General features: G+C 36.4%; 1 protein-coding gene across 3 annotated transcripts; it reads left to right on the top strand.

Annotated features, from left to right (window-relative positions):
- Positions 1-930: 930 nt before the first annotated feature.
- On the top strand, positions 931-19,761 carry LOC100893930. Of its 3 annotated transcripts, none has more exons than XM_030972297.1 (19): positions 931-1,059; positions 2,398-2,531; positions 3,178-3,264; positions 3,725-3,818; positions 4,749-4,821; positions 5,267-5,381; positions 5,833-5,989; positions 6,670-6,767; positions 7,376-7,457; positions 7,976-8,091; positions 8,458-8,521; positions 9,378-9,512; positions 10,435-11,043; positions 11,549-11,618; positions 15,729-15,849; positions 16,345-16,821; positions 17,814-18,034; positions 18,850-18,932; positions 19,729-19,761. In XM_030972297.1, the coding sequence occupies exons 2-17, from the start codon at positions 2,511-2,513 to the stop codon at positions 18,015-18,017; spliced, it is 2,523 nt and encodes an 840-aa protein (XP_030828157.1). In that variant the 5' UTR covers positions 931-1,059; positions 2,398-2,510; the 3' UTR covers positions 18,018-18,034; positions 18,850-18,932; positions 19,729-19,761. The 3 variants fall into 3 exon arrangements, with proteins under 3 accessions (XP_030828157.1, XP_030828160.1, XP_030828159.1); XM_030972300.1 differs by having other exon boundaries at positions 7,976-8,070; XM_030972299.1 differs by lacking the exon at positions 931-1,059 and having other exon boundaries at positions 2,232-2,531.
- Positions 19,762-20,825: the final 1,064 nt, after the last annotated feature.

The raw sequence follows: 20,825 nt of genomic DNA on the forward strand, positions 1-20,825 counted from the left end.
CCTAAAAAAAATTCGGTCCCCCCCCCCCCCCCCCCCCCCGTCCCCCCTGGGTAGGCTACACCATGAATATGTCTGAGGAAGGGGTCTGGTTGAGCTAGTACAATATGGTCGATTTGTTTCCCTTTATAGTCACTCATTCTAATACATTAAAATTCGATTATCATAATGTTCAGAACTTCAGATGCCTTCTATTACAAACCATGTGCCTTTTAAAAAGGTATCATATCGTAATCATATATCATATTATTTCACCATTTAATGTATGACTTAAATTTTTTTTTTTTTACTTAATTGATGGATGATAAATGAATGAGATGAAATATTAATGTTGCTTCATGCGCAGATATTAATTTTTCTGAAAATTCAGCATTGGAATGCTAGCAGTCAAATTCACCTTTAGAGCATATTATAAGGTCTTTACTCAGAATAAGACTATTATGGCATTCAGAACTCATCCCAATATAAAAAAAAGGGCACATGTTATGAAAATTCCATAGAGCTATAGCTCTATGGAAAATTTACGTCTCCTTTGAGGCCACCATACTCTGACGGATACACGAATTTCGCCTTGGACCGGTTCCGGATATTTGTAATGGCAGTATGATTGATTTTATCAGGGCATGTGAGTTCACCTCCCTGATTTTATGTAATATCTTCCCCTTATGAACCCTATGATAATATTCCCATTGTATATCTCTATCATTACATTCTACTTTGCAAAGCAGTATATAAATGAACAACATTTTGAGAAATCGGATTTCTTACAAATATCCGATTTGGTTACAAATATGAAAATAGCCGCCGCACGTATCGCAATTATCCGGCAACCTGGTAACGAGATGCTCTTCCATCGCGTTGATCTCATATGCGGTGTACACAATGTACACATAGGCCTATCCTATATTCTCTAGCTCTGCGTCGCGCATATTGCAACTAGATACACACTCATTATTACCTGTGCTGTATAGCTGTAGGCCTAGCCATTTCATCAAGCAAAACTACCGGGCAACTTACAGTTTTTGAAAATCGTAAAAGCCTCATGATGATCATTATTACATGGTGAGTTAGACCGAATTTTCCGTCTCTTTCGTTCGTTATGCCTCTTATTTGGGTAGGGTCGGCTCTCTCTTTAGAGACGGAAGCCGACTAGGCTTAACTTAGGTCTAGAGCCTATAGATCTACGCATTCCCTTGCTAACACCATGGCCATTTATGGCCATATTTTTATGCCCCGAAAATCCCCCCAAATGTCATTTTACCTCGTGCATGTTATATTGTAAATTAGGCCTAGGCTATGATAAATCGGTTCCACTTACCAACTTGACTGAAATAATCCGTTTAATGGTCCTTTTTAGGAAATTATGGGTCAAAATCGAAATCCATGTCTTGCAAGATTTTCAAACATTTCAGAGGTGGAAAAACTGGAAATGCCAAGTCAAGAGGTAAAATGGCAGAGGTAAATTAATATTAAGAGGATAATCATGATTTGGAAGGGGGGGGGGGAACCCGACAAGCTAAAGCTATGCACTAAAATTAAATCTAATTATTGCTCATTTAAAGGGGTAGACTAGTTGAGTTCTTGTTTAAGACCACAAATGTCTTCAAAGTGCATGTTTACTGCTCTTAATTCTTATTTATGACATTTCTAGTGCCCTTTATTACAGGTAACTTAAAATTGCTACGAAGGTAATTTTAGACCCCAAAATGTATGAATTTAGATTGAAAACGATCATACAAATTCAGCACCACTTTACAAAAAATATGGTGACCGTTAATTAATTAATTAATAATAACAATCCAAGGGCTAGCTGGTAATGGTTGTGAGTATTATAACCAACACGAAAAAGCCTACAAAAAGCCAATTTGGCATTGGCTGGAATAAAACGTATAAGGCGCTAACCTGTTTTCAACCGCTGGTTTAAAATTACTGAATATTTATGGATATTTCAGCCGTCTTTGAACCAATTTTTATCAAACAGAGGATTTTGTGTAGCGCCCTCTTCAACAAAACTCAACTATCCCTGGCTTTAGTTGAATAGGAGGACTGTTTCCGTTGTTTATCACGGTTCTAAAATTTTTGCAGTTGACTTGTGGAAGAAATTACGATAAACAAATGTCAATAAGGCATCGATTCAAGTAATTTTATGTTTGTGTAAAAATTCACTTCGATTTAATTAATTTTTATTGATGATAATTGATATTACAAGAAATGCATGATTTTTTTTTGGATTTTCTTTGCAAACCTCAATTCCTCAATCACCTCAGAAATTTGGTGCAGTTATTGATGCATAAAGTCAATAGATGTACACAATTGTTTTTACTGTACATGGAACTAATTTTCAACATTTCTCAATGCACTCAGTTGGTACATTTAGTCTTTGTCATTTTTTTTTTGCAGAACACTGTATAGTCATGGTCAGTGAGATGCCAGATCTAGACACCAAGTTGATCACTTCTGATGATGTTTTCATATCTTCTGGGTTTTCAAAGCGGAAACAGTAAAAAATAAAGATGTTCAAGAATGAATTTCAGGTAAGGAGACAAATGTGACTGTAGTCTAAGTCTAAGATGAAAATGGGTTTTCTTCTGGCTACATATTTTGGAAATAAAATCTTTTGTTTATGCTAATTTTGGATATTGGAATTTATATCAATATTTTAGAGAAATCCTTGCCATTAATTACAATGTTCATGTATGCTAGTATAGAATAACCTTACAGTTTATGTCTTAAATTGTATTTATGAGCAATCATATTGTTCAACCAGGATAATGAATGTAATCCCATTACAATAGCAATTCATGCAATTTGTTAACACCGTAGATAGAATTTAAAAAAAATGACAATCATAATAATTATTTTGTTCAATGATAATACAAATGATTTGTACACAACAAATGGGGTGAATAATTGTGAGTTTTAGCAACACATGATTTTGGCCCTTTTTCAAGTTTTGATATCTTCACCTCGCAATGCCCTTGGGTTAAAATGTGAGTAACACCACCATTGATCTAGTCTTGCCACCCTAGATTCTGTTATACATGTATGTTCATTTGATCTATGACAACCTTGAACAAAATTGGGGGGGGGGGGGAGGATGCAAGGAATGGGAATAGACCATGTACATACGTTTGATCTATGACATCGGTAATTCAATTAAATCTTTCTTTTCTTTTGAAGGGTGGTCCCTTTGTGGAAGTATTTAGCTCACAAGGTAAAGAACCCTTGTCGAAATGGAAACTATCAGGACAGACCTCGATTCATAAGGTAAGAAAGCAAGAAGAAATGTATCTAATATAAGTTGACCAGAAATTATTTTCTGATTCCAAAATCACTTTTTACACATATAATGACTGTATAAAAAAATGAATCAAGATTGTTTCTTGCTATTGAGTGCTGTTCGCAACAATAGATACTGGATATGAAGCAAGCTCTTAACATCAAAATGGTTGATTTAAATAAAAAAAGGATAAAGAAAGTGCAAATATGTGTCATGTTTGAAAGCAATGTTGTACACACAAGTAAATGTTTTTGTCAAGAGAATTGTTATGCATCAATTTTTGATTGGGTCTTGTATTCTGTGTAACAAGTGACTATATTACAACAGTGATTTTTTTCACAATTCGAGTATATGTTTTTATAATGTTATAAAACTTATCATCATTAACCCTAGTAATAAAGGCACTTTCCTCCGACATGTTAACATGCACATTGTCTTTACCCTCAGTTATTTGACAAGGACTGCAAGAGCTACATCCACACCCTGGAGGGAGCATCAACCACCACCAAGATTCAGCTCCCTAAAGACACCAAACAAGCTTGTGAGTTAAATATTTTCTTTGTATTTATTTCAAACATTTGACCATTCGAGAATGAATCAGCCTGTTTTCACAGAAAAAAAGTGGAACACGGATTATCTTTTCGGGAATCGAAATACCGTGTCGCGGCGACACGATATTAAACCAATCTGTTTCCACAGAGCGCAGCATTCCGATTCGCCCCGATTCCGTGTTCCAAGTCAGGCAAATACCGTGTCAATCGGAAGTCAAGATTCAACCTTTGACCTCGATCGTGGATTCAGATCTACACAGGATTCCACGCTATTCTATTGTGACGTACAGCGCGTATATAAACATATTATTGTATACGCTTATTTCAAAGTATTTTTCAACCAATCACGCTGCAGTGGTGATTGGGGCTTCGCGCGCTCTGATGATCCGCCAGACACGGTTTGTCGCTGTGTGTTTCCACAGCGATTTCACAGGGAGTTTGTTGGGATCGACACATCAAGATCCACCTCCAGAGGTGGATCTGATAATCCGTATCTCGGTCGACTCGACCCGACACTCTTGTGTTTCCACAGGAAAACTGACACGGTATTACACGGGTAATACCGTGTCGATGTTTTCTTTGGAAACACGCAGAAAGTCCACCAATGATGTTGTGCTTCTCTTGCTTTCTACAATTCATCCACAGTTGTGAAAGAAATGGGGAATATGATCTTTCTGCTTTGTATGTTCAATTATTTTCCTTTACATTGTGCAATTCTTAACATTTCAATAAAGGCATTGGAAGGCTACAGTGGCTTTCTCAACCATAGCACATTCATACTTAAAGATGTTGTTTTCACTATTTTAATTTTACATTTCATCTATAGTGATGATTTTAAATAGTTTATACTATGAAAAATTGTGATGTACAAAGAAACTATAATTACATGTATTTTTATTATTTGTTTTTTCCATCAACAGTGGTGCTTATTCAGCGGTATCTGGTGATCCAGTCCTTCGTTCCTCTTGGTCAAGATTTCTCCATGGAATTAGGGTAAATATTGTTTTATGTGCTGAAACAAGTAAACCACTAAACAGATAGTATAATCAGACACATTGACTGTGCAAATAGATTTTCGGGATAGGTGGAGACTGAGGGGATTATGCCCTTTTTATTCATCAAAAAGCAACACAAAATTGAATTGAATTTTTTTATACAATAACATTTAAATCACAGGATTGTATTACATTAAATGTCAGAATGCTATAGTTTTTACTGAGGTAGCCCCTGCAAAGAGAAGCTATATCTTTATTCTGGTTGGGAAAATTCATCTCCAACGCAGTTTGACTTTCCATGTACATCCATCTACATTTGATACACAAGATATGCCCACCTCTGTGAAAAGTGTCATTAGGTTTGAGTTGACTTGAGAATACTCTGTTAATGTTCTATTACATTTGTGAAGATGAAATACAAATACTTTGATTTTGATTTTCAGGGTCACTGACATGGGCAACAACAAGAGACGGTTGTTTTTTTCTACTGCTCAGAAGGAGACGTCTGCCACTCCTCTCCATGCTAAAGTACCTCTCACCATCATAAAGAGAGCAATTGTGAGTATATCAGTAGACTCTGGTATATTATTCAAGCTTTACATTATCATACTGATGCAGATACAGTTTAAATGCAACCCTGTCTAATACTGCAAAACAAGAACCTTTCGTGAACTGAACTCACACGGGCAAACGACGGCCATTTTCACAGCGAGTAATTTTTGCATCTTGCAAAAAATTAGTGTTTTATCAGTTGTGAAGCAATTATTTTGCAGCATAATACTGAATCTAAATCTGTACCACTGACAGCACTAGCAAACTTTTCATGTATGCGAAAGTTAACGGTTTTACACTACAATAAAACTGGAACTACTGAAACTTGATGTTACAGTTCACCAGTTTTTTTCTTCTCTATATATACATATCTGTGTTTAAGTGAATGCTGTTGGTAAACAGCTTATATTAGAAAAATGGATATAATCCTTCCATTTAATTGTTGTTGTTGTTCCAGTGGCTGAATCTGACTGTTGACATGGTGTCCCTAGTAGGTGAGATGTTCAGAGGTCAAACATTCAAGTCACTTGACACCATTATTATCTCAGCTTGCTGTAAGCTCAGGAAAATATTCACCTTGAAAGACCAACCTCCAGATACAACTGATGACGATGGTAAGTTGCTCCAAAATAATCACTCTAGGGTACCAACAGAAAGTAGAGATTTTATACATTATTAAGACTGAAGCATTATTCAGTATTCTAATAAGATGTAGAGATGGCTACCCTTATTTCAGTGGCTTCTGATGGAGAAGCAAGAGAATTTTTTTTGTTCACAACTGTTTTTATGGGAGCCTTTCAAAGGCAAGTGCACCTAGCATTGTCCTGCAGCGACTTACAGTTAACGACCAACTTATTCATCCCCTTGTAAGTTTTATTTTGTTTTTCTTAACTCAAGAATGAAAAGTGGACTGGTTGAATTAGGGCTTTTGTTGAATTTTTTTAGATGTAAGCCTTTATATGTCATTCTCAAGGAGCAGAAATCAGGACAAATCATTTTTCACATACTCAAACAATTCAAAAAAAATTGGTAAGGTAATGAATAATTTAGATTTTAACTGTAGATTAGTCGGAGAAAGACACCAGTTTAGGAAGGCAGAAGCTCCCAACTATGATGAAGAGTATCATTGAATTTGGGAGAGTTGTCAAATCAATGCAAGAACACCTGACCTGTAGTAAGAAATGAAATGAGACATGTGAGGTTATGTAAAGAGATGTTTACTATTCAGATATCTGAGGAGTGTACTGTAAAAGTGTAACTTTTAAATGTGTGTTCATGATTTCTTTTCGTACAGAATCGTATGACTGTACACCCTCAACCAACAGTGCAGCAAATATATCATCTGTACCAAAAGCTTGCCAATTTACTTCAGATTTTCCTCATCACACCCAGGTTAGCACACAAAATATATTCTTTTATCAGGAGGAATGCTATCTTCTCCATAAAATTGGAGGAAGTATAAAGAGAGGAAAATTCATACTTGTCATGACTGTTACTAGTATACACTCATCCTAAGTAGACAAGTGATTTAATTTTAGCGAAGTTTAAAAGTAACCTATAGTTTATGTGGTCTGGTAATGCATAAATATATGTGAGGAGTACATACTTTGTCCATACTTAATGCCAGGGTGCATCAGCATTCAATGGGGGGGGGGGGGGGGGGGGCTGATGCAATCATTGGATCATGATGTCAAGATTGAAATTAATTTCACCTTAATTTTATATTTTTCACTTGTATTTGGTGTGCATTATGATAATCTGATAAATTTAATCTTTTCTTTCAATTCATTTTTAAAAACATTTTTGGACCTCTAAAGGTACTCACCATAAAGTTGTTAAAAACTAATTATAAATAGATGGGCTGCATACTTATTCTCATATGACGGATGCTGATGAATTTTTCCTCTTTTTTATTTGTTACCTGTCATAATATTATGAGTCTCACTGGATGGTGTATGTGAAAACAGATGAAGTAAACATTCCTCTCTTTTCTTTGACAGGTTCTTTCAATGTCCAAGTTGAGACATGCTGAGTTCAAATTAAGAGGAGATGGAAGCAGGCCTTCTTCATCTAGTGAACCTGGTAAAAAAACACAAATGAAAAATATTATTTTCTGCAGCGTTACAGAAGCAGAGCTTTTACATTAAAATGTTATTTGCAGTTGAAAAAGATATTAGAAATATCTTCTTCAAGACCTTTCTGACTGAGGAACTGAGGAAAAAATGTATGTACATTAATTACCCAACCAACTGAAGCACTTTTGCTATTAAAGGAGAAGTCCACCAAGATATTAAGTTGGTTGTAATAGAAATTTTCAGCAAAATTTGATTAAAACAAAAGTTTATTGGATTTTGAGGTTGAAATTGATCCATCACAAATTGGGAACCCCTAACATATCTTACGATTACCAGATGACTATTGACCTGAATTCACACTTTGGTTAGTAGTATACCCTCTTTATTATTAGTTGACATGTTGATTTATTTCTCCCTGCAGTTCATATTTACTGACTATTTAAACCTTTTGTATTTAAAAGTTTAAAAAATGTTACTGACTATTGTGAGAGCTAATTTCACTTTTGCACACATTTGGTTTTCCAGATTTGAATTCCAGTCTGCGTGCCAAAGATGATAGACCAAAACACATAGCATTTGGGACTAAAGTGTATGCACCCAAAACATCATCTGGAAGAAAGGTATCAGCAAGAGAAAGAGAGGTTAGGAGCACTTAGGTATTCTGGATGATCATACAATGCTTTGTTACCTTAGATTATGACATGCTTGAACATTTGCTTTTCTATACACTTATTTTGAAAACTGGATACAGTTTTTCACTTTTGTCTTATTCATGTGATATAATTGAGTTGCAAATTACTTCTTATTTCTGGTGCTAATAGACATTGTTGCAATAAGTTTTAAAGTTCAGACAAGTGTAATGTACTTAGTACTTATATATCATGTATTAAGAAGGATGAATACGTTAGATAATCTCCATACTCCATAGTGGGAAAGAGAATAAAAGCTATTCAAGTCTGCTCTACCCATTCACGACTTGAACTTTAATTGAACTTTGTTAATTTCAGGGGTCGGGTAGCAGTGGAAGTAGAACGAGTCGGTCATCACATTCCAGGTCGCAGGCATCAGATGGTAAAGATTTTTTTATATAAAAGTGCGATGAAAACATAATTATAAATATTGAATGACCTTGAGTGAGATACAAGGGTATATCCCACTAGCTGATGAGCATGTTTCACGTGTCGGCACGGTGCGTGCAATATACCCTTGTATCTCTCGAAAGAAAAGTCATTTATTATTGTTATTTTTATTAATTATATGATATCTAGTACCTCAATTTTCCTCCATATGTTATAATCTTTGTGATTAATTTCAATATCAAACACAGGGAGAAAAACAGATTTTGCAAGGGCTGCGAGCATATATCCATTGTCTTAGCCTTTGCATGTTTAAGGGCGTATTCGTTTGCGCACCCCCTAGCCATGAGATATGGATAAATACTGCATGGTCATCCGGGTACTTTTGAGCAAAGCGTAAGACACACTGATTTTCTGGTCGGCACAAAAATCTTCATACCATTGATAATTTGCATTATTTTAAATGTAGAAGATGTTATAATTAAATGAAGAAAGTTATGTATACCCGGTAGTGTATGTGATTTAATCAATGACGTAGATACTTTATAGGTTTGGAGGAAATTATTCTTCTTTTGTCATAAGAAATATATCACAATGTAAAACAAATTTTGCCATTTAGACATTGTCATGACAAATTGTAAAAGTGCAAAAACAGAACATCATTTTTTTTTAAACCCACTGAGTACAGATAAGACCTAGAAAGACTTATGCATCATGAATCAGTGAACTCTCTGAAATGTATGATAGATGATGTAGAGAATTTCTATTGTGACTTTGACAAATATAGATACAAGACGCTTACGAAAAATAACAATAACATGAACATTTCTTGCATTCTATTTCTCCCTCAGATCCTCCTCCCAGCGCAAGAGGTGTAGCTCCCTCTATCGGAGGAGGAGAGGTCAACAAACTAGTCGTACATGGCCACACCCGTCAGCAGTCCGACCCAGGGACAGAGCTTGACAATCCAGATAAAGTGGATAAAGGTACCTTTCTTTGGTGTCTTCTGCATATGACAAGACTTTTGATCGTCTTAATGTTAGACACACTGTATTATAATAGTCTTAGAAGAATTTATACCGGTAATCAAATCAAATTCCTAATTAGGGCCAAAGTACACTTCATGTTGTTAACGATTGTGAAATGGGAATAAGTTACATTTTTAAGAGATTGGTAACTAGGAATTGCATTGTTTGTGGGGCCGTTCACCAGTTTTGTGCTCCAGGAAATCATGTTACAAAATGGAAGGGGGGGGGGAGGGTGGAAACTTGATCAAATGTTAAAAAAAGAGTACATAAAGAACTTACTGAGTGTGTGTGTGTGTGTGTGTATTGGGTTTACAGACGTGTATCATTCAGTTATGATTATTTACGTCTGGGGACCGACCTTTAAACGTCACCATCAGAAAGACGTGACTCAGTTTTAAACCTGCGTCCGTTGCTGAATCATTTTGTAACTTCCACTGTTAGCTGGGTTACAGGCGCACGCCACAACGCCCAGTTGCATCTTTTATAGCCCTTGCAATATATATAACTTGTAAATGTAACCTTATTCCCATTTTACAATTGTTAACAACATGAAGGCATACTTCATATTGTCATATAGCCAGGTATGCTATTTCATTAATCTATAGATTCATATCCTTAGAAACCTGTTGATCCATTATATATGTGCCAGGTGACATAGATTTTAGAGATTCTATGTACAAAATGTTAAATGTCAAATCTCTCTTGTTCTACATTTAATGGAAAATGTAAAACCAAAAGGTATTATGGTAGATTGTGTTCTATTTTTGACAAAGTCAGGCTACTCATTGTTTAATTAAAAGAGTCCTAGTCATTCATCTGCCGGACGAAGATCTTTGCTGAAACCTCACTGTATATTTCATAATTATTTTTTTATCCAAAGGTACCTTAGCTGGGAGTAACACTTGGTCAGCATCTGTAATCAGGGAGGACCCCGCCAGACATCCTCACCCACCCAGGGAGAATTCAGGAGGAAAGTCACGCAGAGTTGTCAAGGTCCGCCCTACTAGCGGGAAGAAAAGCGATGCCTCTGAATCAAGCGATGTGGATCTGACATCGGCCAGAGGGAAGCAAAATCTGAACTCAAGGGGTAACACCTCAGGTGCTAGTAAGAGTGACTCAATGGCTGCATTGTCCACTGGTATGCAGAACATGGCTATGAGTAGCAAATTGGCAGGAAGAGGTAGGCCTCGTTTGGATAGCCTGTCTGAATCGGACGACCACCAGGAGGCTGTTGGAGATGGGCGCAACGGAAGAAATGCCTCTGGGAGGAGTAAGATCCCTCGCAGGAAGAAGAAGGACAGGAGCAATGGTAGCAGTAAGATGATAGGTGTATCAGAGAAGGAGGAGATGATTGGTAGTGATAATTTTGACTCAAGAACTCCTAGATTGAGAGACGATAAGGATGCAAGAGAGGTTTCTTCAGTGCGATCTGTGGAAGGGAGGGTGATTAAGAATGGTGCTGATGTCAATGTGAAGTTTGGAGAATCAGGTAACCATAAAGTTCTCTTCTTCCTTCCTGCTTGTTGTTAGCTATATGACAAAGAAATTGCGGGCATTCAATGAACATGTACAAGAATTACTGTTTTATATTCTTAATAGAACTATCATGTATGACTGAAATATGTGAAACATACATCATGTATTGATAGCAGTTTCACATATTTAATTCACATTATATTTTAAGGCTTAGCTCCTAAAAAATTGATGTATTTATGCTTGATTCGATGCTATAAGGTCTTTAGATGATATAGACCATTTGTACATCCCATCATAACTTTTCATAGATGAGAATATCCTATTTTTTCTTCTTCTAATGTAGTAGAACATTTTCAAAATCTATTTTTCTCATCATAGTGAAAGTGATATCTTTGCATTTCTCTATCTGTCCATCTATATGTTTCTTTGTCTCTGTTTGCCCCCCCCCCCCACTCTCTCTTTATTTATATCTATCCCTATGTTATCTCCCTCTTGCTCTTTTCTCCTCGCTTGCTCAGATTCAGGTGTTGCATTTTCAGTGGAAACATCTGAACCAGAAGGCAGTCATTCCGTAGTGTCTTCAAGCAGGTAACATTTATTTATACATAATCACTGATGTAGCATTACTTTTCACAAACTTGTTATAAATTGCATGAACGCTATTAGTGATTTCCATGTCTAGTATGCACATTCAAAATTGTATTTTTTTATTTTTTTATTTAGGTTTTATTTCCACATTAACTGCATATGAAGAGAATTTACAAAGTAAGGCATATACAAGGTAACAAAACATGTACATAATATTCGATTGATACAACAGTAATAAAAACGATGTAATGGCAAGTCATTAAATAATTATGATGCTAACAATTATCTGCAGTAATGAGGAGGAAACCTTGGAAGCATTATGCTTGTAATTAAGGTTCCCTTTACATAATACATTTGTTACATAATATATAAAACAAAAACAAAACAAAAGAACAAAAACGGGTGTGTGGTGCAGCCAGCCAACAAGTGTTGATAATACCGATGGTCTCTATCATGATGACCTTAAATGTTTCATACTGGAGTAGAAGTTTATGTTTTAAGTGAAATTTAAAAGTAATTAAACTTGGCAGCTGTTTGAGCGAAATGTCTAAGGAGTTCCAGTACACAGGACCAGTATAAATCAAAGTGTTTTTTTTAGTAAAGTTCTCAGTTTGTGTAAGTAAAAAAAGGAAGACTGTCGGGTTGGATAATTATGAAGTTGTGAATTATGAATGTTGACGCGATGGCATGAGGAAGTTCGTTAGAATTTAATCGAAACATAAAACAGCCTAAAAAGAAATTATACAGGTCATGAACTTTCAATATTTTATTTTCTAAAAATAAACTATTAGTGTGGCTTAACATATTAGTGTGGCAGATTATTCGTATAATTTGTCCAACTGGTAATTAAACGAATTCCCCCATGCATGGTCATAGTTAAGATAAGGCAAGATAAGCGTCGAGTACAAACTTTTCAAAATATACTTACGAAAAGACATTTTTAATTTATTGATTATTCCAATGTTCCTTGATAGAGTTTCACTTACTGGTAAATGTAAGTTGTGTTCTTTCCAAGAAAGTTTATTGTCAGTGATAAAACCAAGGAATTTTGATGAATCAACTAAGTTTATAATTGTTTCATTGATGTAAACATTGCCAGGCAATCCCGAAATAGAGTTGCTGAAGAGCATACATTGAGTTTTATTTAAGTTCAAGGAAAGTTTGTTGGCACAAATCCACTCTTCAACAAGTTTAATAATAATAATAATATTTGCATTTATATAGCGCTCATTACAGTAAATGTATCACAGCGCTTTACATATCATATACATATATAAGAATATCAATAACAAAATAACTTATGAACTGATTACATTTCCTAATTACGCATAAAAAAAAATAAAAAAAAATTGTCTTACAAAATAACTTATAAACTACATGTAATATTACAGGTACAGATTAAGTATTAAATAGAAATGTCTTAAGGGACTTCTGGAACTGAGAAAGGGATGACGACGTCCGTACGTTCTGGGGGAGGTTGTTCCATAGGCGTGGTGCAGCAGAAGAGAAGGATTTGTCACCTGTACATGTATTGGTCCTTGGAACTGCGAGTAGTGCTGGGTCATTGCTTGATCGGAGCCCTGGTCTTGCTGTTTGATGCTTACGTAAGAGTTTCGTGAGGTAGTTGGGAGCAGAATTATTAAGACATTTGTATGTAATAGTCAGAATTTTGTATGTTATGCGCTTTTCAACGGGGAGCCAATGAAGTTGTTGTAGGAAAGGTGTTACATGGTCGTACTTCTTGGCCCGAAAAACCAACTTTGCAGCACGGTTCTGAGCTCGCTGCAGACGCTTCACATTTAATGCAGAAGTGCCACAGAGAAGGGAGTTTGCGTAGTCGATCCTAGACGAGACGAGCGCTCTCACAGCATGCTCACATGCAGACTGGTCCAGGAAGGGCCTGATGCGTGCTATGTTGGACAAATGAAAGTGAAGCGAACTGGATAGAGTTGACACGTGGCGATTCAACTTCAGATTAGCGTCAATCTCAACACCCAAACTTCGGATAGAGGTTGAAGGCTCAATAACTGTACCACCAATGGTCAGAACAATCCCTGATATGAGATGTCGATAGCGTGGACTAGCAACAATAAGGAAATCCGTTTTTTCAGAGTTCAGTTTCAACATGTTGCTCTTCATCCATTGTTGCAGATTGATGATACACGCAGATAATGACTCAAGAGCAGCTGTCATTGCATGCCTGTCCTTTGGATCGACAGAGATGTACAGTTGCACGTCATCTGCATAGATGTGGTGTTGTATCCCTGCATGATGCTTGATGATATCAGCTACAGGATGAGTGTATAAACTGAAAAGTTGAGGACCAACCACTGAGCCTTGTGGAACTCCGAATCTCAGAGGTTTTTGTTCTGATAGCTCATTCACAACCTTCATCCTGAAGCTTCTGTCTGACAGGTACGAGTCAAACCACGATCTCACCATTCCTGAGATGCCAAAAAGCTTGTCCATACGCTGTAGAAGTATTGTGTGGTCAACACAGTCAAACGCAGCAGACAGGTCCAGGAATACGACAAAGGTAACCAACCTGTTGTCCAATGCTCCCAGAATGTCATTTTGTACTTTTAGAAGAGCAGTCTCTGTACTGTGCCAACGGCGGTAAGCTGACTGGTTCTCAACGTTCAAATCATGTTCGTCCATGTGGTCCGAGAGTTGAGACAATGCAGCCTTTTCAATGATTTTTGATAGAAAAGGGACGTTTGAGACAGGCCTGTAGTTCTTCAGATCTTCCCTATCAAGATTGCTCTTCTTGATCAGTGGAACTACCACAGCTTCCTTCAGTGCTGAGGGGAAGACACCGCTACTCAATGATGTGTGTACAATTGATGCAATATATGGAAGAAAAGTGTTAATGTTCTCTTTCAAAAGCCACGTTGGTAGTGCATCTAGCGAGCATGTCTTATTTGGTGAAGAACGTATTAATTTGCAGACCGTCTCAAGAGTCACAGTGTCGAAATCTGACAGTTCGGTGATAGGAACAGAGGCATCCGTGATCATCCCATCATCATTACAGGTGTCCGTAACTCCTGCATTACCTGTCATAAGACTTGCTCTAATCTTCTCTACCTTCTGTTCAAAGAAAGTAGCAAACCTCTCTGGTAGTGATGTAGTAGAGCTATCAACCGGTAGAGCCATCGGTGACCTGTTCAAAAGCGTATTCAGAACATGGAACACATTCTTTACGTCTGCACTGCTTAACTGTTCTGTATAGTACTTTGATTTCTCTCTTTCAATGAGCTTGCAGACCGCATGAACCTGGGAGAGATATTGCTGGCGGCTCTCGACTGTATGCGACTTTCTCCAGCGCCTTTCAACTTTACGCCGAAGACGTCTTGCCTGATGAATTTCATCTGTATACCACGGAGGACGAGAGCGAAAACGATGGACACGCTTAGTCGCAGGGCAATGCTGGTCAAGTACTTCCAAAACAGTTTCATTGTAAAAGGTCACCTGGTCATCAACATTCCCATCAAAAGGAAAGTTGTGAAAAGCCTCAGTTATGCTGGCGATGAAGGAATCCTTGTCTAGATCACGAAAGTTTCGACATAAAGAAATTGAAGTTTCATTCAAGATTTACGGTTTCAAGTAGTGTATTGGGTTTTTGTGTAAGAAAAACACAGAAGAATCATCAGCAAATAATATAAACGACAATATAAATGACAATTGATTTGCTGCTTGCATTTACTGTTTATGATCAAATCATTAGTGACAAGCAAAGGCATTAATAGACACAGGTTCTTATCAGAACTTTGACATTATTATTTTCACCCTTGCTATTTACCCCCTGAAAACTCATAAATGTGTGATTTGTATAAAGAGTTTTAAGTATTTTCAGTAAATGGAGCAAATAAATTCTATTATGGGTTCTTCAAAATATTTGATGAAGAACATTAGGAATAAATAAAAAAATTCCTCAGTTACAGACAAATTTGAAGTTTTATTTTCGATGATAATCATAGAATCACTGGTTTGGTACTTTGCCAAAGATTATCATCAGTCCTAAATTTAAACTTTTGTAAAAACTTCCTATTATACGCAATACACGGAGGCATTGATGCTCCTTTCTGATAATTTTTCATATTTCTTTGACAGAACAATTATGTCAGATACCAAAGATAAGCCTGCTGCCCTCTATACATTCATGTCGCCTCCGCATACTGTTCCAGTCCGAGCACCAGATTATTCAAGACAGCTGGATCCAAGTAAACTTCAGGTAAATGTTTGTCATTAGATATTGCTTTCCACAAAACAAGAATACTGCTAGAATGAAAATTTATGAACTTCAAAACGTTTAAAATGAAGTAATAGGATTTGAAAATTGATCTATTTTTTAAATTAGGTTCCTCCCGTTCCTTTCGCTTTGTTTAATGATTAAAGACAAATTAACTAGGATTAGTGATGGACACAACTAGAAGATTGGAAAATGGTTGGATATATATTACATTTTTATACATCACAACGATGATATTGATTAATGTATCATCTTTGTGTAGTAGCATTGAACATGATTATGCAAATGCTAACATCATCAGTTGATTAAAAAGAAAATACATGTATCTGAATCGAAAAATTGAATCTGCTCTCACCCAAAGAGATGGGTGTATTTTGTATAGCTTGATGCAATGTGATGTAAATGCTGTGTGGATTTCAAATCATATTTCTCTGTGACATCTCTATGAAATATCTGTTTGGTCAATGTTTATTTCAGATGAAAATGCAAGCCATCGTAGATAGCTCAACTCCAACTAGCTTTGGTGACAACAAAAACCAGGACAATTTTGACAGTGTAAATCAATCCTCGAGAGAACTCATAAGTCCAGAGACAGATTTTCTGAGACACGCCCAGCTGAATGATGACTCCGATCTCGAAGATGACTGGCCAGGGAACGGGAGATTAAAGGTTCAAAGAACAATTGAGCGTTCGCGGTCGCGGTCACCGAAGAATAGGGCGGGAGATAAGAATGGAGATGAAAACGGTGATTTGACTCTTGAGGGCAGCAGGCCAAATCAGCAGCAGCAGCCAGCAATGAGTCTATCACCAACGTTACGTCGCAGTAAGCTTGCAGCCTTAGCTCATAGCCAAGGAGGGGCATCACAGCATCCTCCTAGGGCGTCGGTATCGAGGATGAGTATCCGATCCAAGCATCTCAAAGAGATACCAAAGGATGATCCAAGGGTGTCTGAGGTAAGTATTAGTAATGAAGTATGATTTGAAAGTAAAATAAAAAGAAATCAGTTGAACTTAAAGCTACTAGTGATAATGACAGACCTACCCTCTAAAATAATATATGTACTGCTATCGATTTCAATAAACAAAAATTAAACTTTTGAACTGAAATTTCATGCCATATGTGTGTTGTCTCACAATGTATCTTTACCATGCTGTTTAAACTGCTCCACACAATGTTCCAAGATCACTTCACTGTTGAATGGTGATAGATGTATACCATGATGTATGTCATCAAATGAAATGAAATCAATCACAAGAGATTATGACTGGAGGAAATAAAAATCAAACAAAATCCTACAATTCTCTTTAATCCTTCATAAAATTGAAAAAACAGTTGGGAAACACACGCACATCAAATTATACAGCATCTTGAAAGCCACATCTTTCAAACCACAAATGTCACCCAACTGATATGTTGTTCTCATAAATGTTAATCAGGGTCAGAAAAACAACTTTAGCTCTGATCTCAGCTATCCTCTAGGGATAGAACAATAACAAACAGCTGAAAAGCAGTCAAATATAAAATTCATAATTTAGACAAGAAGCTACTTTAAAATATATCACTTAATAACCTAATATAAGAATTTATGCCCAACTTATCTTGTGCGTGATGTTTCTTTCTTTTTCTTATTGCCATTATGTCATACAGAACAATATTTTCCATTTTATTGATATGACCTCCCCCCTCCCCCCCCCCCCCCCCCCACACACAAAAAAGCAAGGAAAGAAGGAGGAGAGGTAAGAAGAAGTAGGGGGAAAAAAAGAAGAAAAAAAAGAATTTATTTGTGACTTTTGAAGGTGTTCTACTTCAAACTTTGCAAACTGCTTGTGATGATTGTTTTATGAACTCATGACTTTGATCCTATCCTTTTAATACTGATTCTAAATCACCACTATGAATCACTTGCCAGATTGAATCAAATGAAATTAAAATCAATCCTTTACAGGACTATGACTGGAGGAAGTACCAATCCAATAACAGTTCGCTGGCCTCCTCAATGGAAGCCAACATGCTGGCGAGCCTTAAGAGACAGCAGCTTGAGGAGCTCTATGAAGATCGTAATGAGGGAGCAGCGAACAATAGTTTGAGATTCACAACTATGGTGATGATGATCAGAGTAGCTCCAGTGACGATACCAATACTACCATGAGCACCTGGAAACCACCGGTAAATATCCCTCTTGGACAATTGATCAGTTACAAAAATGTTGTACACTTTGTACAAACTGAGCAAAAATTGTTAATGGTCAGTGTTTGCCACAGTTTGTCTGCGACCACAGATTCCTGAAATCTGTAACATTTTCAAATATTAAAGTGGCTGCATTGTGCAGTTATCTATTCAAGAATATGCTTGAAATAGCATAGTGGATAGTTTCAAGGAAAACATTCATTTTTGGTGCACTGTTAGATCAATTTGTGTCTCCTTGTATTTCTATATTTTCTTGTTTGTAGACAAAATATTGAATGAAAGCATATGAACTTTAGCTCATTAGGTAAAAACTAGGTCATGTATCCTGTGAGGTATCTAAATTGACAGGTTGTATATTACGCAGGAAATACTTTTGTGAAATTTACACAAGCAGGTGTGGAACAATAAAAATCTTGGTGATATATACACTTGTGGAATGAAAGAAATCTACAAGAAATCAACAAGGAGGAATTTCTTGGCCAAAATCTGTAAACAAGGAGGAATGTAATAGACAAGCATACTGTGGATGGATGGATCTTATCGTGAAGTTCAAGAGGTCATTGCAAATTTAAATATGAGTTTATTTATGGAAATATTTATAAAAAATATCCTTCAACTACAAAATATGAATTAATAAGCTCATAAGCGTCAAGTACTGCTATAATTAACATACTATAATTTTCTTATACTTGATTACTGTTGCTCCTCTGAGTGTTTAATAGCATGTTTTCAATATTTCCTCACCATTTTATGTAATATTTGATTGTTCATAATATAATTTTCTTTTGTTTCAGGATAACTTGAGGAGAGGCAAAGGTTATCAAGAAGAAATGAATTATGCTCCAACTGGAAATCCTCTCATGCAGTCAAACCCAAGGTGAGAAATGGGGCATTCTTACAAGTAGTATTCCTATAGATTTCACAAAGTCTTGGCTAGTTTGTGTTTTTATATCTCCAGCATATGAAATTTAGTTACCTTAATAGCATTGAGCAACTTTTTAATGTAGATATTGGGAGATGAGTTAATAATCACCCTTGCAATGGTATTGGTAGTAGGTTTTAAGGGGCAATGTGTTTTTATTGTGTTCTAGTTGAAAGTGAATATTGCATTAAATAATAAGGTAATGTGGACAGTTTATGGCATGCTTGGATGCCTGAGTGTTTATCTCAAAAGCCAGACATTGTTCAGTAGTTTTGCTAAACCATTCACCACTGATACTCTTTCCCCATTAGTTGCTACCAGATTTGTGACTCTAATTCTTGGTCATTACCTTTCTATTTATTTGTCCCAAAAAGAGCATAGCTGAACAGATTATTAAAACATCCTTCTTTAGTTGAAGTGTTCAAAGGTAATCTTAAAATATATCTGTTTGATTCAGCATACAATAACTTGTTCTCTTTCATTTTTGGTATGATCCATCTTACTCCTGTTGTTCTTTTGTTTTAATGCAGATGATTTTACGCGATTTCATTTTTTTGCACAAGTGCCCCTTGATCATTTGATTTCAAGTAGATTTGGCGCCTTTTGAATCTCATATACATTGTGATCTGTGATCATTACTATGATTATTATTTCACCACTGATCTTGTGATGTATACCGGTACAGTGCTGAATTGAGTATCAATATCATTTTCACCATTGTTTTCTTAATACTTTCTTGTGATATATGCAGAGACTGGTCCAATCTGTATAGCCCACCTATTGTGCTACCCAGCGAGAAGAAGCTACAAAATGAACAATCCCAACTCTCACCAGTCAACGAGTTTGGATCAGGTAAAGCATGTGCATCATATTGCCTTTCTAAAGCAAGGAGAGTGTTAACTTTGTGTAATATAATAATATGATTTAAAGCATTTTCTGCTCTCAACAGAAAATATCATCTTTATTGATGATAGAGGAGGTTCAAATCCAACCTAGCCAGATGACTCGAAGCCTGCCTTCTATGTTAAATTGCCCCTCGTCTGTCTCATATTAGGTTACAGTGGAAAACACTCCATCCCTCCGATAGGACGCTAAGTGGAGGCCCGGTGTAGAGGAGAGTTACCACTTTTGCAAATTGAATACCCACTGCACTAATCGAATAGGAGTAGTGGGAAACCATGGTGCAGTGGTCCACCTGCACATTCCCAATCAGTTCTACCGGGTAGAGAGACCCACAGGTCACAGTGATTCAGTTCGTTCCCCCCCCCCCCCCCCCCCCCCCCCCAGGCACAGGTGATGCCAAATACATCAATAATCTGCCAATAGAGTATGGGAATAAACTCATATCCATGCATTGTTGTAAGGAAAAATAAATAATTTTGTCATTCAAGTTTTATTATCTTGTAAGGCAAGGGAAATTAGGAAATGTTCAGAAAAATAATCTGATACAGTAGGATCACTTTGGGCTGCAACAGACTTCCTTTTCTCAAAAAACAATTTCATAAGGGTTGAACAAAATGTAAGGTATGTTTGTATAACTGTGGTCAATAATATATGGGTGTTAATGTTAAATAAATATTATTGCTCTTTTTTTACAATAGTATAATGAAGCTCTTGTTTTTGTTCCTTTATTTCCAATAACCTGTATTGAAGATTTATCAAGGTACATGAAAATGCATGTCCTTCTGTCCCTATCGCATGGTGGTATGGGAAAAATATGAAAACAAATTAGTTCCATGATCATCAAATTTCCGGTGTTAGTTGCATTTCATGGCATGGCTTAATTTTACAGCCATGAAAGAATAGAGAGATTTTGATTGTCATGTGCGTAACAAAGCATCTCCAATT

This window comes from Strongylocentrotus purpuratus, unplaced genomic scaffold (genome assembly GCF_000002235.5).
Source record: "Strongylocentrotus purpuratus isolate Spur 01 unplaced genomic scaffold, Spur_5.0 spur5_scaffold_6, whole genome shotgun sequence".
In the NCBI taxonomy this organism is placed as follows: Eukaryota; Metazoa; Echinodermata; class Echinoidea; order Camarodonta; family Strongylocentrotidae; genus Strongylocentrotus; species Strongylocentrotus purpuratus.

Coding starts and splice junctions, on each gene's coding strand:
- LOC100893930 (XM_030972297.1), top strand. CDS start 2,511: ATGTTCAAGAATGAATTTCAG. Junction 5,382..5,832: donor CCATCATAAAGAGAGCAATT/GTGAGTATATCA, acceptor TTGTTGTTCCAG/TGGCTGAATCTGACTGTTGA. Junction 11,044..11,548: donor TGTGAAGTTTGGAGAATCAG/GTAACCATAAAG, acceptor TCGCTTGCTCAG/ATTCAGGTGTTGCATTTTCA.